At 56.0% G+C, this 16326-nt stretch overlaps 1 protein-coding gene across 1 annotated transcript in view; it reads left to right on the plus strand.

Annotated features, from left to right (window-relative positions):
- The window catches only part of FRMD5 (FERM domain containing 5), a 77313-nt gene extending 61814 nt beyond the window's left edge, over positions 1-15499 (plus strand). The window contains exons 5-14 of the mRNA XM_071568245.1: positions 1052-1149; positions 1592-1715; positions 2388-2475; positions 5160-5248; positions 5832-5895; positions 6422-6513; positions 8290-8364; positions 8631-8699; positions 8822-8928; positions 12623-15499. Of these exons, the coding sequence (XP_071424346.1) occupies positions 1052-1149; positions 1592-1715; positions 2388-2475; positions 5160-5248; positions 5832-5895; positions 6422-6513; positions 8290-8364; positions 8631-8699; positions 8822-8928; positions 12623-13203 (1387 nt within the window). The 3' untranslated portion in view covers positions 13204-15499. The remainder of the gene's footprint in view (positions 1-1051; positions 1150-1591; positions 1716-2387; positions 2476-5159; positions 5249-5831; positions 5896-6421; positions 6514-8289; positions 8365-8630; positions 8700-8821; positions 8929-12622) is intronic.
- Positions 15500-16326: the final 827 nt, after the last annotated feature.

Raw genomic sequence — 16326 nt, forward strand, 5'->3', positions numbered from 1 at the left:
GGGGCTGGAACACAAGGAAGAATTTCCTCCCAAAACCTTATCTAAGTGTGCCCCTTTTCACCTGCACGGGGCCAGGCTGAGTCCCTCATGCAGGTGAGCAGTCTGAGGTGTGCCTGCAGCTGCCACTGGAACCTGTGCTTAAAATTCACCTTCCCCTGGACAGAGTCCACTTCAATATCTGCATTTCTCTTTAATATATTTTATCTGTGAAAATTAGTGGTTTATCTCAGCATAAACATGGATTTGAGCAATGAGGCATGACTGAGAGACTGCAGAGTGTGAGTCTGGCTATTTAAACCCATTTCTAAGCTCTCCATTTTACTCCTTCCCTCTGTGACTCACATTTTATCATCTAAAGGTTTGCCCAAACACCACATGACTCAGCCCAAACTGTTACTTAGGTTTAAATTTATTTAAATATGTAATTTTCCAACATAGTTTGTCCTTTCACTGGGCATGGAGATAGGGATGGGTGAGCACAGGAGGAAACTCACCCCGGGTGATGCAGAGCTGATCTCTGGCAAGGACAGAGCAGGGAAGTGAGTGTGTGTGTATGCTGAGACCTGGAAGGACACAGAAAGTTTGGGAAGGAGAAAACTCATGTTATGGGCAAGCTGAGCAGCCAGGGGAGGATGCAAGACTGGAGAGTGCAGCAATTTCTGGTGGGCTCCAGACCATGAGATCCCCTTCAGAGCACCATCCTTGGGCACCTCGGTTGGGCTGGAGGGGTTGTAGTTGTGTTCTGGCACCATGAAGAAACACACTGGGTATCCAGCTTGATGGAGATCTCTGCCAGCCCTTGGGTTGGGAGCTGGCCCCAGAGCAGGCACCATGTCCCTGTGGGCTGGAGTAGGGCAGGATGTGGGTACCTGAGCCCCAGTCCTTGCTGGGATCAGCCCTGGTTCACTCTCAGTGAGTGCCATGTCTGGTAAATGAGCTGCTGGGAGAGAGATGTCACAGCAAGTGTCTGGTGGCAGATACTCCACATCTAAATTGCCTGTTTGGGTAATTTAAACTTGCTTAATAAATGAGGTCTCCCTCGTGTCCCCAGGTACTTGGTCTTCCTGCAGATCAAAAGGGATCTGTACCACGGGCGGCTCCTGTGCAAGACGTCGGACGCGGCACTGCTGGCTGCCTACATCCTGCAGGGTAATGCTCTGGGCAGGAGGAATCTGCTCCTCATGTTGTGGGCTGGTTCCATTGCTGCTCTTAGGGCAGGTCACTGCGCCTGGAATACCAATGTTACCCTCCAGTGCTGGGCTGGGGGAGGACAAGGATGGGGCCGGGGTCTCACCTGCATCCTGGGCAACCCATTGGCTCATCCAGCCCCTGCCCTCCTGCTTGTTTTCCTGCTTGCTCCTGAACCTTGAGGAATTAATAAATTTGTGAGCATCTGCTGCCAGGGAATTCCCACACAAGCAGTGGAATTAACTGGATGCAGTTACTGGCTGACAAACGATCCCTGCCCATGGGAAGCCCAGCAGGGTTGGAGCAGCAATCCTGGGGTGCCCTCCCTGGGTGCTGCCAGGATGGGGGTGCACACTGTGCTTTGGTTGTGCTGCTCTTCCTAACTGGGTCTGTCTCCCACCAGCTGAAATTGGGGACTATGACCCCGGGAAGCACCCAGAAGGCTACAGCTCCAAGTTCCAGTTCTTCCCCAAGCACTCAGAGAAGCTGGAGAGGAAAATTGCGGACATTCACAAGTCAGAGCTGAGGTATGGGAGCCGTGGGGGTTGCTGATGCTGGGGGCACTTTTATCCCTGTTTGGGGTTTTCACTCCTGCTGTGGGCTGAGCCCTCACCCCTCATGTGTCAGATCCAGGCAGGAACCTGCTCCTGCCTCAGCTGGCAGAGCCTGAGGGCCCTTTGAATGGGTACAGTGACCAACCCCCATAAACCCCGTCCTGCCTTCCCCCTGCTCTGGGAACGTGAGGTGTGAGAGCAAACCCCCATCACTGCATGGCACTGCTGCTGCCTCTGGGGCTGTGTCCTGACTGGACTGAAGGCCCCAGGGAGGGCAGTGGCTTTAAACCTCCCCAAAGCCCAGCAGGGTTGTGTCCTTTTGTGCTGGGGATGCTGCACTCTGCCCCCAAACCTTTTTCCTCCTCTCCAATGAAATGTCTATTCTGCAAGTAGGGAATTCATTCCTAAATTTGGAGATGCTCCTTCTTTTTGGCCCTTTTCAGTGCTCAGCGTGGCTCCCGTGGATGGAACTGGCAGGAAAGGATGGACAGGGCTCCAGAGCTGTGCTCCTGTTGATCCCTTAAAAAAACCTGACAGGAATGTGGCATGACTGATACCTCATGATTTACAGAATTCCTGTAGCTGCCTTTCACCTTCCTCTCTTCCATAGAATGTTCTTCTTTCCCCTGTTTTTCCCTCCTGCAGTGGGCAGACACCAGCTACTTCAGAGCTGAATTTTCTCAGGAAAGCCCAGACTCTGGAGACCTACGGGGTTGACCCACACCCGTGCAAGGTAAAACAGTTCCTAGAGCAGTTCCTTCAGCTGTTCTTGGGGTTGGATTCCTGAATGTGGCTGGGCATGACCTGCAGAGGTTCCAGGGAATGCCCAAGTGTCACCTGGCAGCAGCTCTTGGGCCATGGTCAGGGGTTGGTCTGGAGCCATCAGCCCCCTCCAGGCTCAACCCCATCCCTGGCCAGTGTGTGCACACAAAGGGGAGTGGGGAGGGCACGACCCCCAGCCCTCCAAAGAGGTGTCCAGAGAAGCTGCAGAAAAGCATTTTCACAGCTGTAAAAGAGGGGTCAGCCATCCTCAGCTGAAGGAGGTCAGTGGGAGGCAGGAACAAGGTCAGTGACTTTGTTGCTGAGGAACCACCAGGCATTAATCTGCCAGGCACAGTCCAACGGCCCTGCCCTGCCCTGCCCATAATCCAGTTTGCTGTTGGAAATGTTCTTTACTGACTGTGGATGTCCCTGCATGTGGCTCACTCTGTTCCCTGATACTCCCATCCCATGCAGATGGGTGTGGGATACAAAGCAGAGAGAGAATTCTCCCCTCAGGCAGTGCCTGCCCTGGGATCCCCCAGGGGTTTTCCTTGTATTGTGCCACTTAAACACACAATTACAGAAAACTGAGTGTGGGGTCCTCACTTATGGGGTGTTTGTGAGTGCCCAAGGGGTTGCTTTGCTCTGAATTCCCTCTAAACCAGTGCTCTTGCCAGCAGCCTCCCATTCTGACCTTTGCTGCTACAGTCAGGTAATTGCCTTTCTTTTACCCCCAGAACCTTCTAAATATATTTGAGTTACACTGATTCATGTTCCTGTAACAGCTAAGAACAAATATATACACTTTTAGATCTAGTAGCAGAATTCAGCCTAATTCATCAAAAGCTGCTGTTAATGCTCTTAAAGGATCTGGCAACCAAAGTGAAATGGAGCTGATTCTGTTCTCCCTTTCCCAATGGATTTGGAAAGGTTGGGATGAGGGGCTGTTTCCTCTCACCAGACATCCTCAGTTCAGTGTCCCCTGACTGGGTCCTGTTTGTCTGAAGTTTTCATGGTCTTGTAGTCATGTTTTCTCCAAAAAATTCAAACACAGAAAAAGATGTTCCCTTCTTAAGAAGAGTTTACCTGAGCCTCTGGCACCGTCCTTGGTAACTGTTTTATATATAAATCCCTGCATGAATGTGTGTCTGTGAATAGCAGGGGTTCCCTCTATTTTTCTGTATCAGGTGATGGACAGGACTTCTGGCCTAAGCACAGAGAATCATGGAATTGTTTGTGTTGGAAAAGCCCTTTAAGACCATTGAGTCCAACCACTCCCCAGCGCTGCCAACCCACCACTAACCACGTGCCCAAGTGCCACATCCACAGGTTTTCTGACACCGTGTGGTGTTCCATGGCCCATTTAGCTCCCCCAGCCCTACCAAGCCTCTGCATCCCCTGGAGGGCACATCCCTCTGTTGAGACCCTGCTTTTCTTCCCAAAGGCCTTCCCAGATCTGGGAAAAAGCCAGGGGTCTAAACTGTGCAGGTTTCTGCCCTCCCTTTGCCAGCCAGGGACCTAAACTGTGGCAGGTTTCTGCCCTCCCTTTGCCAGCCAGGGACCTAAACTGTGGCAGGTTTCTGCCCTCCCTTTGCTGGCCAGCACTGCAGTGCCTCTGGGGGCTGAATTTGGGGGTCACACCCTGCCATGTGCAGATGTTGGGTTGGCAATCAGAGATTTCTGCCTTTCAGCCCTGACAGGCTGAGATGGACCCTTATCCTGAGCATCCCTCAAAAGCCCTCTGGGTGTCTGCTGGCCAAAACCAAACCCAAAACCAAACCCAGCATGAATCCAGCAATTGCTGATCAGCCACAACTGTTTCACACTTTCACAATTCCGTGTCTCTGGTTTTCCCCACACTCAGTGTGGTCACCGATCCCTTCCCTGGGGCCGCCTTTGGGATTGTATGAAAGGGCTGCCTGATCCAGCCTGGCATAATTGGTGGCTTTGAACTGGCTCTGTGCTGCCCAGGGCACTGGCTGGGCAGGGCTCCGAAGTGCAGCTGGGGGCTACCATGGTCTGGGGTTATTACTATATATATATTAGTAAAATAATCCAGTATTTAGGACTTGGACTTTAGTGATCCTTGTGAGTCACTTCCAACTCAGGATATTCTATGATAACATAATATACAACTATATTAAACCATGTATATTATATTAATTATATATATATTTTAAATAAATAGTGTGTATCTATATAATAACTATATATAGTTACATATAATATTATAGTTACACTATATATTATAAATATATATTAATTGCAACCATGATAACATACTATTATGATTATAGCATTTATTCTATATATGCCAATATAATATATAATCTATGTGGTGATATGTAACTACAGCATCCTGCTGGCACAGCTGGCCCAGGGGATGCTGCAGTGCCCAGCCCTCAGTTCCAGGGTCCCCAGTGCTGTCCCAGCTGTGTGAGCAGCTGGCCCAGGGGATGCTGCAGTGCCCAGCCCTCAGTTCCAGGGTCCCCAGTGCTGTCCCAGCTGTGTGAGCAGCTGGCCCAGGGGATGCTGCAGTGCCCAGCCCTCAGTTCCAGGGTCCCCAGTGCTGTCCCAGCTGTGTGAGCAGCTGGCCCAGGGGATGCTGCAGTACCCAAGCCCTCCCCTTGACAAGGGATTGCTGTTTCCTTGCAGGATGTGTCTGGGAATGCAGCATTTCTGGCCTTCACACCCTTTGGGTTCGTCGTTCTGCAGGGAAACAAGAGAGTTCACTTCATCAAGTGGTGAGTTCCCACCCCCGATTCCAGCTGTTCCATGGGTGTACTGGATCATCCTGGGGTGTCCAAGGGATGTTTGGTTAGGGGGGTGACCCCCCACAGCACCAGGGTGGGGGAATGTGCCTGACAGGACAGTGCTCAGCACACCCAGAGCTTTGCTGCCCCAGACTTCCTATTTTCTACATATCTCTCTGCTAAACTTCACTGTCCCCACATTGGCCACATCCCAAATCCCCCCAGTCCCCTGAGCCTGGCTGTGGCATTCCCAGGTTATTGCAGCATCTCCAGTTTTGGCCAGTGTGTCCCTGGCACTGCCACCGGCCATTGCCCATGGGACGAACTCCTCATGACCCTGGGACCCCCCCACTGACCCTCAGCTTCATCCTGGGGTGTCTCCCATTCCAGCTCCAGGTTTCTGAGCCAGGGCTGCTCTCACTGGCCTGCGGCACCTCCCGGGATGCAGAACAGGGTCTGGAAGCTGCCCCTTTGCCATCCCTAACACTGGTGCGGTGCCAGCAGCCAGGCTGGGTGGGCTCCAGGCTGTGGTGGGCTCTGCACAACTCCCACCTGCCTGTCCTTGTCCTTCCAGGAATGAGGTGACCAAGATGAAATTCGAAGGGAAGACTTTCTACTTGTATGTAAGTCAGAAGGAGGTGAGTGTTCCCCTTTCCTGTGGGACTTCCCGGGCACGGTGTGGTCATGTCTTCAGTTCTCCAGGAACCTGGCAGCAACATCCCCCTGGCCTGGCAGGGCCATGGCCCAGGGATGGTGACAGGGACTACAGCTCCATGGCAGTGCTGGGGTTACCTCCCTGCTCCCACTGGTGCCATTAGACCCCTCAGCCCCTCCATTAGCCCTGGGTTGTGCCTTGGGGGGGGCTCAGCCAGGGCCCCCCTTAGTTCCTGGCTGTGCCTTCCTGCTGGTGTTGCCTTTGGGATTGTGGTGATTATTCCTTGCTGTGATCCCAGAAAGTCAGCTGGAACACCTCTGGATGGAGCTGGCTCCCACAGGAGCCATCAGCAGGAACCTTTTACAAGAGCTGCCTTTCTGGCTGTTCCCAAAGGCCAGGAGCAGAGGGGTGGGTGGCACATGTCTGCCCATCCCTCGTGCCCTGGGGATGTCAGCTGTTGCTCCAACATCCCTGTGTTCCCCCCTTAACTCTCTGTCTTTCTCCTTTAGGAGAAGAAAATTGTCCTTACCTATTTTGCCCCGACACCAGAAGCCTGCAAACACCTCTGGAAGTGTGGGATTGAGAACCAGGCTTTCTACAAGTAAGTGCTGGTTCCTGGGGTGTCCTGCAGCCCCTGTGGGTCAGTGCCCACCTGTGGGCTCCATCCAGGTGCTAAGGGTCAGTCACTGCCATGGGACCCCTTGTCCCAGTGGCCCTGGCAGAGCCACCAGCCACCAAAAGCACTGGTGCCCGTTGACACGGATCTCTGCCCCTCAGGGTCCCTCCTACCCGGGCCTCTCTCTGCTCATCCCTCCCCAGAGAACTTCCATCCAGGAATTAAAGCTAATTCTTTGGGATGAAGCCTGGAATTCCAAGCACCAGCAGCTCACCCAGGGCCCACATGTGCAGATGCCCAGGCCCTGCCCATGCAGTGGGTGGCAGGCACAGGACACTGCAGGGATGGGCACTGCTGCATTCAGGAATATATTCTGACCTGATATTCAAGGGTGGATTTTCAAAGGAGCTCTGCAGGGTCTGTCTGTGCTGAGTCCTGCGGGAAAATCCCTGCTGAAGCCAAGCCAGTGCCCAGGGGGCTTGGGAAGGGTCTGTTTTTCATGGAAAAGCTCAAGAACTTCAGGAATAATCTGCTGCTAAGCAATTTTGGGAGCATAATTATTCATGGGAAATAGTGAAGGGACAGGGAGGTGAGACAGGCAGGACAGGCAGCCTGGGTGGGATGGGGCACTTGGGGACAGTGGCTCAAGGGATCATCCCCATGGGCTGGATGGCTTTGGAGTATCCCTGGGCTGGGGGAGCTCCAGTCAGGGTGAATGGGAAGGAGGTCTCCCTTAGGTCTCCCAAATCTGTCTCTGGTGGGTCACCTGGGCTGTCTGGAGGGACCAATGCCAGGCCAGGCTCTGCTGCAACACCAGAGAGCTGCTGGTGGAGCCATTTGGATTCACCATCCTGCTCATGCCATAATTAACCCAGTCCACTCTGTGCTTTGTAATGAGTTTTATTTTATCAGCAAGTTGTGAGTCGAGCGTGCAGTGCATTCCCACCAGGAATTCTGCAATCAGCAGCTGCAATCAGCAGGTCTCACTCCTCATTACATGAACATGAAATGAAATTGCAATATTGCTTTACAAATATCCCTGTGATTAATGGTGTCTGTGAATTACTGCTGGGTTCTGCACCCAGCAGAGTGGACTGTGGGCTCAGCTGAGGTGCTGCTTGGCACTCCTGGGATGAGGAATCAGCTCCCATGGAATGGGAAGAAGATGGGATGGTCCCTCACAGCAGCTTCACCCACCCCAGCGAGTTCCCACCTGCCGAGGATGGGCTGAGTCCATCACCCTGTGATGCCCAGGCCATGGTGGGGTTTCAGCCCCCTGGAGAACTTCAGGCACTGCATGTGGGTATCACTGGTGGCCCTGGGAGACCCAGTGGGAGCTGTGGCCCACACTTCCTCCAGCCACTGGGAGCTCCTTGGCAGTGGGTCCATCCTGGTCATGCTCCCGCTGCCAGCAAGGACAAGCTGTGCTGACACAGCACTCATGTCCCTCCAGCCAGTGCCACCCACTGCTGCCAGCAGCTGGGGTCATTCCTGGTGGCATTCCATACTCCAGGGCTCTGCTCCCATCACGTGGCCTCGCTGCCATTGGCTGGTGGCACTTGGCTCCCACCCTGGATGGGCACAGGGTCAGTCTGGCAGGGATGATGCTGCACCAGTACCCACAGAGCCCCCTGTCCTGGTCACCAGTGAGGTGTGTTGAGAACAGAACTGGGCAGCACTTTGCCAGGACACAGTGCCAGGGCCATTCCCAGCTCCTGGCTGGTGGTGTGGGATACTCACACACTCCTGGTGCTGTTGCAGGTTGGAGAAGTCAAGCCAGGTGCGGACAGTGTCCAGCAGCAACCTGTTCTTCAAGGGAAGCCGGTTCCGATACAGGTAAATACCAACAGCAAGGGCAGTTGCTGGAGGCTTTGGGGAGCAGTTTGGGGCTGCAGAAGTCCAGGGCCACCCCAGGGTCCTGCAGAGATCCCCCCATTGCTGTGCTGACCCCAGCCAGGCCACCACCACTGCTGTCTCTGTGTCACAGCTGCCATCCCCCTCCCCACCCCAAGAGGGGCAGTTTTGGAGTGCCAGTGGGGGACATGGTGGCTCACCAGCACTTGCTCTTGTCCTCACCTCTGATGTTCTTGACCCACCTGCAGCGGCCGTGTCGCCAAGGAGGTGATGGAGTCCAGCGCCAAGATCAAGAGGGAGCCCCCAGAGATTCACCGGTAAGAGCCCAGCAGCAGCTCTCAGGAGTGGGACCCGGGGTGGGATCACAGCAGGAGCCCCGCTGTGTGCCCAGGGCGCTGGCACCATCCTGGCTCTGAGCTGTCCCCACTGTCACCCCCAGGGCCGGGCTGGTGCCAAGCCGGAGCTGCCCGTCCATCACGCACGGCCCACGTCTGAGCAGCGTGCCCCGCACCCGGCGGAGAGCCGTGCACATCTCCATCATGGAAGGTAGGACAGGGGCAGGGGGCTGCAGGGGGACAGGGACAGCTGGGCACACACACACACACAGCACTCACACACACACACTCACACACTCACACACTCACACACACACACTCACACACACACACTCACACACACACACTCACACACACACACTCACACACACACACTCACACACTCACACTCACACACTCACACACACACTCACACACAGACACACACACAGCACTCACACACAGACACACATACACAGCACTCACACACAGACACAAACACACACAGACACACACAGCACTCACACACACAGCACTCACACACACACAGACACACAGACACACACACACACAGCACTCACACACACACAGACACACAGACACACACACACACAGCACTCTCACACACACACACACAGCACTCTCACACACACAGCACTCTCACACACACAGCACTCTCACACAGACACACGTGAACACACACACACGAACGCACACACACGAACGCACACACACGAACGCACACACACACGTGAACACACACACACGTGAACACACACACACGTGAACACACACACACGTGAACACACACACACGCGAACACGCGTGAACACACACACGCGAACACGCGTGAACACACACACGCGAACACGCGTGAACACACACACGCGTGAACACGCGTGAACACACACACGCGTGAACACGCGTGAACACACACACGCGTGAACACGCGTGAACACACACACGCGTGAACACGCGTGAACACACACACGCGTGAACACGCGTGAACACACACACGCGTGAACACGCGTGAACACACACACGCGTGAACACGCGTGAACACACACACGCGTGAACACGCGTGAACACACACACGCGTGAACACGCGTGAACACACACACGCGTGAACACGCGTGAACACGCGTGAACACGCGTGAACACACACACGCGTGAACACACGTACGTGAACACACGTACGTGAACACACGTACGTGAACACACGTACGTGAACACACACACGTGAACACGTGCACACACACGTGCACACACACGCACATGAACACACACACACGTGCAAACACATGCACACGCGTGTCCAGCTGCGTGTGCAGCCCTGGTGGCTTGTCCTTGGAGAGGCTGATGTGTCACCAGGCTGGAGCAGGGAGGCTGCTTCTCCCTGTCCTGCAGCTGTATCAGGGTGGGATGCACTTGGAAGAAGGGCTGGCAGAGGACAGAACACCCGGAGCAGCCCTGGAGCTGTCCCGTGGGGCTGGGGACACCCCTGGGGGCTGTGGCAGTGCCACTGGTGGTGGCTGTTGTACTTCCTGGTGACAGCAGTGTCTGGTTCCTGGTGACAGTGGGGTGACACAGTGTGTGGTGAGTAGTGCAGGGGCGTGTCATGGCTGAGTGAAGCTGTACAAAAGTTTGTGAAGATGCAAAGAGATCTGGAAAATTGGGGTGTGGATGAGGGACCAGGGATGGCCTGGAGCAGGAGGAAAGGGGGCAGGTGCCTCCCTGGCTGTGCCCTGCTCTTGGATGGGCTGTGGAGCCAGTCCCTGTCCTGGCACAGCCACACTGACTCTGTTCCCAGGCTGTAGGCAGGGACAGGGACTGCCTGTCCCAAGGGATGGGATTTAATTCCACTGAGAAATCCCAGGGCTGGCGTCTGTGCCCGTTTTAGGGGCGGAAGCAGACAGGGTCACCTCTGCCACCCAGTTACATGTGACACCCTCTCTCCCACGTGCCGTTGCGAAGCAGCCAGGGCATTAAATCATCTCCCCCCGTAAATCACCCTGAGCTGGTACCACCCCTTTGCTTTTCCTCACTCTCACTTCTGCTCGGTGCCCAAAATAGCCCTCACCCTGAGTCTGGTGGCACCAGTGCCACTTGTAGCAGCCGTGCTGGTGGGCAAGTGGCTGTCCCTGTGCTTCTCGTGTCCCTGTGCCACCATGGTGAAGTGCCTGGTAAAGATTAAAACCAGGGTCAGTGTCCATCTGTGGCTCATCAACCACTGCTGCCGGGAGGTGCGAGTGCGGGTGCTGGCGCTGGGGCCGCGGCTGCTGTCCCGGGCCCTGGGGATCCTGCCACTGCTGCCAGCTGTGCCCGGGGCCACCTCTGTGCCAGGTGCTGCTGTGCCAGGTAATGCTGCGCCGCCAGGTCTGGGCTCTTCAGGAGTGTCCCCAGGGGTCGCCGTGGTGTCCCGGTGACCGCAGCCCCAAGGGCAGGCGGGTGTGGGATGTGGGATACGTGAGGGGGCAGCAGGCTGGGGGCTCTGCTGCTGGCTGGACCCTGGGTTGTTACCACTACAAAGCAGCTCCGGCAGCGGGGTTGGACCCAGATTTCCAGGAATTTTCTTGCTTCTGCTGTCAGTGACAGGGAAGCAGAGAGCAGGAGGGTTTGTCTGCGAGGCGGGCGATGCTGTTATTGCAGTGATGAACAGGGGAACTCCCTCGGTGGTGTCCCCCCCTCCACCGGGGACGCAGCAGGTGCCCCGGGGGATGTTCACATGAGACAGGAGAGCACATAACTGTCGGGGTGAGAACGTGTTGGCTCTTCACCGCCCGGGCCGCCTCGGTGCCCCCGCGGCACCCGCGCTAAGCCGGGCTGAGCCTGGGGCATCCGGGCAGGGTTTACAAAGGAGCGGCTGCAAAGCCCTGGGAATGCAGCGGGATGGCTCGGGGGGTGCCCTTCGCCCCGGGCTGTGCAGAGCCAGGACAGCCGTGACAACATGCCAAGTACTTTGGTGCACTGTGCCCTCCCCACGGGCACAGCTCCAGCCCTGTCCCACTCCAGCTGCCGTGGGGTGGCTCAGGGGACCCCCTGGTCCTCACCACGACCCTCAGCCACCCTCTCTGGTGCTGGAGACACTGCGATGGCAGACTTTCCACCCTGCCTGCCAGAAATGCCAGAAACAAATCCCATGTATGGGGATTCTTGGAATTTGGGGAGCTGGAGGGGCACGTTGGTGGGGGCAGGAGTTCCTCAGCACAAATGATGATGCCTCAGCTCAGTGCAGGGCCAGGGGCTGGCACAGGGGACCCCATAGTGCCTCTCCAGGGTGCAGGGGCTTGGTGTGGGAAGGCTGTGTCAGCCAGGGGATAAACCTGTAAGGACAGATCCCTAAGTTGGGCCCCATGGGCTGCAGCAGGCTTGGCTGTGCCCAGCAATGCCACAGGGAGAGCCCAGCCCAGCTCGGGGCTGCCAAGGGCCCACCAGCTGCCCCAGCACGGACCCTGGGGGGGTGTTTTTGCCCCCCATCTACCCCTGCATCCCTGCTGTGCTGACCATGCTCCCAAGCCCATTGCTGCCCATGTCCTGGTGCCAGCAGCAGAGGGGTCCCACAGGTGCTGCAGCAGCTGCCAGGGGGACTGTCACTGTCACCTCAGGACAGCTACAGCCCACAGGTGCTTTGTGATCAACTGACGACAAGCTGGGGCCCTGCCCGTGGTCCAGGCTCACAGCCAGCGCTGTCGGGGATGGTGACAGGCCACGTGGGTGTCCCAGTGTCACCACTGCAGTCACAAGCTGGAGTGAAGGGGCCTCGGGTCCCGAGGGGCCAACAAAAACAACCATCAGCATCCCAGGGCAGCCGTGCCCTGTCCCCACGGGGCCACTGGGCTGGGGGCAGCGCGGGGGTTCCCTGCGGTGGGGCGGGACCCCCCTCCACCCACTGAGCATCCCCCTCTCCCCTGTCCCCTGTGCCCCAGGCCTGGAGTCCCTGCGGGACAGCGCCCACTCCACCCCGGTGCGCTCGACCTCCCACGGCGATGCCTTCGCTGGCCCCGGACGGAGCGGCCGCGCCGACAGCAGCGAGCGGGTGGCCGTGATCGCCGACGAGAGCTACAGCCCCGCGGACAGCGTGCTGCCCACGCCCGTGGCCGAGCACAGCCTGGAGCTGATGCTGCTGTCGCGTCAGGCCAACGGCGCCCCGTGCAGCATCGAGGAGGAGAAGGAGTCGGAGGCGGGCACGCCGGCGGCAGAGGCGGAGGCGGGCGGCGAGCTGCGGGCGCTGTGCCCGGGCACCGGCAGCCTGGGGCCGGCACAGGCCCAACAGGTGAATAAGTTTGTTTTAAGTGTCCTCCGTTTGCTCCTTGTGACAGTTGGACTCCTCTTTGTTTTGCTCCTCCTCCTGATCGTCCTTACCGAGTCCGACCTTGACACTGCCTTTTTCCGTGATATCCGCCAGACCCCCGAGTTCGAGCAGTTCCATTACCAATACTTTTGTCCCCTCAGGCGATGGTTTGCCTGCAAGCTCCGCGCCGTGGTAAGCCTGCTCATTGACACCTGAAGGCGGGAGCGCCACGGGGGCCTGGGGAGAGACCTCGCCGTCCCCACGGGGACCCGCCGGGCACACACTAACCCTCCCCTCCCGACCCAGCGCGGCCGAGGAGGCGGCTTGCCGGGAGGAAGAGGAGGGTGGGCAGCCCCCGGAGCCTCCTCCTCGCCGTGCCCAGCCGCGCCGCTCCCACCCCCGGAGCCCGCACAACACCTCCCGTCCCGATCCCACGCGCACGACTTGGGAAGCACCGAGCAGAGGGGAAGCCGTGACCGCCCCCCACGCGGCAGCGGGGCCGGGGCCGCTCCGCAGCAGCTCTAGCAATGGTGCTACCGAGGTTTAATTTAACACACGTGTACCGTTACGGTATTAAACCCACACTGTGCCCACCACCACCGCCCTCCACACACCACCTGGCAGAGCCTTCCCTGCCCACCGGAGCCTCCTCGGAGGTGGCACACGCCGCGATGCTCTCGGGGACGTCCCGGTGCTCCCTCCCCACGGCGCAGCTGTCGGAGCCCTCACCCTGCTGCGGACTCGGCCCTTCGCCACTTTTTTAAGCCTTGAAGCATCGGTGCTCCCGAGGGCAGGGGAGCACAGGCAGCCAGGGAACGCCGGGCACACGTGGCCAAGCCCGGCATGGAGCTGTAGTGACTGTGTCAGATTCATTGAGACCTTTACCCTCTACCAGTTGTACCTGTTTTGTAAAAAAAGCAAGGAAAAAGAAGAAAAAACAAAACAAACAAAAAAAGAACAACAAAAAAGAGACGTTTCAAGGTCTATTTTAACAAGGAAATGCTATTTTGTTATCAAATCTAATCCAGTCTTTTTTTACTTCATGGATGGGGTGACCGTGGGTGCCGGTACCAAGCGGTTCCCAGTGAGCAAGTGGTTGAGGAGCAAACGCTTCCATAGGCCAGGAGTCCAACGCCAGCCAAGCCCTGTTGGGTTTAGGACAGAGAAGGAGCTCTGGTTTGGGACTCTTCTGAAGAGGACAGAAGTTCAGGAGTGCAGGTGACACCGAAGAAGCCAACGGACAGCAGTAGCCCCAACTGTTCTTACACAAAAGTCAATAAACCCAACTCATCATGCTGGTGACAACCCCGGGACCGTTGATCACCTGGAGCAGTAGCCCATCCACAGGGAGCAATAACAGCCAGTTCTGGTTAGGTTTGGGTGAGAAGTTTGACATATTAGCAAAAAAATAAAAGGTGAAAACAGTTGAGCAAGTTTAATTTCATCTCAGGGAGAGATTTTCCGTAAGCTGGGGCCATAACTGCAGTTTTACAAAGCCTGATGTCCGTGTTGTCTGTGAGCATCCACCACCCACCGCTGAGCAGGACGGTGACGTTGGGCCAGACCGGGACCATGTCAGTGCAATAAGGGTAGAGGTCCTGTTTATGGATGTCTGTCGGGGGGCACAGACCCCTCACCCCGGTCACAGCCACAACTGTCCACTCACAGCACGAGACCCAAGGAGGGCCCGGGCCCAGCCCAGGCTCTGGATCAGGCAGGAACCCTCTGGGAAGGCTCCAGGAGCCCTCCAGGAAGGCTCCAGGAGGCAGAGGAGCGATTTTTTTTTACATGATAATCCTGTTTTATGCAACATAGCAAACTTAACTCTTAGTGTAGTGTTCCTACCTCAGCCCGTAGCGCTGGTGTTTCTATGCAGTTGTGCTCATCCCAACGCTGACGTTTCTCACCCCGGGTTAACTCTACAGTGTTGTCCTTCCTCCTCTTCCACCTCCTCCTCCTTGTCCTCCTCACTGCAATGTTCTGTGTGACGTGTGACGGCACAGCCCCATCCTGCGCTCCATCCTCTCCAGACACATCCTCCAAGTCCCCAGCTGGGACCTGCCACCTCAGCTTTCCTTGGATAACATTCTGTGCCAGCCCCAGGTCCCTCCTGCCGTTGTCACTCAGCATTTTACCGCAAAACCACAAGAACTGGTGATTTTCCGTTGTACGTTTCTCCCGTCCGTTCCAGAATCCGTCGCGTTTCAGGCCCTGTTAGTTTTACCCATCTTTCTATCAAAGTGTTGTTTCCATAGGTTCTGAGATCAGAAACCCATCAATCTTGTCCTAGCATACTGCATCTTTCAGCAGTAGATGGTAAAATACCTGAAAATGTGAATTTCTTAGTTTTCATAAAGAAGAAAATCTAGAGATTAACCTTTCATGTGCCAAATACTGTAAGTTACATCCTTTTTTCCTTCAAAATGTACCTTTTTCTACATATCCAATACCTTAGTTAGCATAAAATCATTGGTGCCATGAAAAGTATTTTTAAAATTAAATAAATATTTAAATATCATGAAAAGCAGACTTGGGATGAGCTTTGTTCAGTATTTCTGGTGTTGGTACTGGTTGTTTTTTTCCTTTTAGTGAAAACTCAGCTCAAATTGTAATGAATTTGGTCTTTTAACAGCTTACTCACTCAGGAGCAAGTGTGGCTGCAGGTGAGTCCCTCACACGTCCCTGCACTGTTTGAACACAATTTTACAAATGCACCTGGAATTTTGGGCCACTCATGACAAGGCATAGAGTGTGCCCAGAGAAGTGAATGGAGCTGGGAAGGGGCTGGAGCAGCAGGAGCAGCTGAGGGAGCTGGGGGGGGGCTCAGCTGGAGCAAAGGAGGCTCAGGGGGCACCTTCTGGCTCTGCAATCCCTGCCAGGAGGGGGAAGCTGGGGGGGGTCAGGCTCTGCTCCAGGAACAGGGACAGGACCACAGGGAACAGCCTTGAGTTGTGCCAGGGAAGCTTTAGGTTGGATATTGGGAAATATCCTTCCTGGAAAGGTCTGTCGAGCTCTGGCACAGCTGCCCAGGGCAGGGGTGAAGTCCCCATCCTTAGGGGGCTTTTACAGACACATGGATGTGGCACATGGGAGACAAGGGTTAGTGGTGGCCTTGGCAGGGCTGGGGGACAGTTGGACTCCTTGGATGATCCCAGAGCTGTTTTGGTTGAATATGGCACAGCCTGTGAGGGGTCCATGGGCAGAGAGGCTCCATCCCCCTGGCTCTGGCGCCCTGTGGCACCCACTCACACTGAGAGCTCCCTCCAGCCTCAGGAAGGTTTAGTTACACCCCAGACAGCTCAAGGCACAAATCCTGCTGAAGACACAGACACTGAGCAC

This window comes from Pithys albifrons, chromosome 13, assembly GCF_047495875.1.
Source record: "Pithys albifrons albifrons isolate INPA30051 chromosome 13, PitAlb_v1, whole genome shotgun sequence".
NCBI classification, from domain to species: Eukaryota; Metazoa; Chordata; class Aves; order Passeriformes; family Thamnophilidae; genus Pithys; species Pithys albifrons.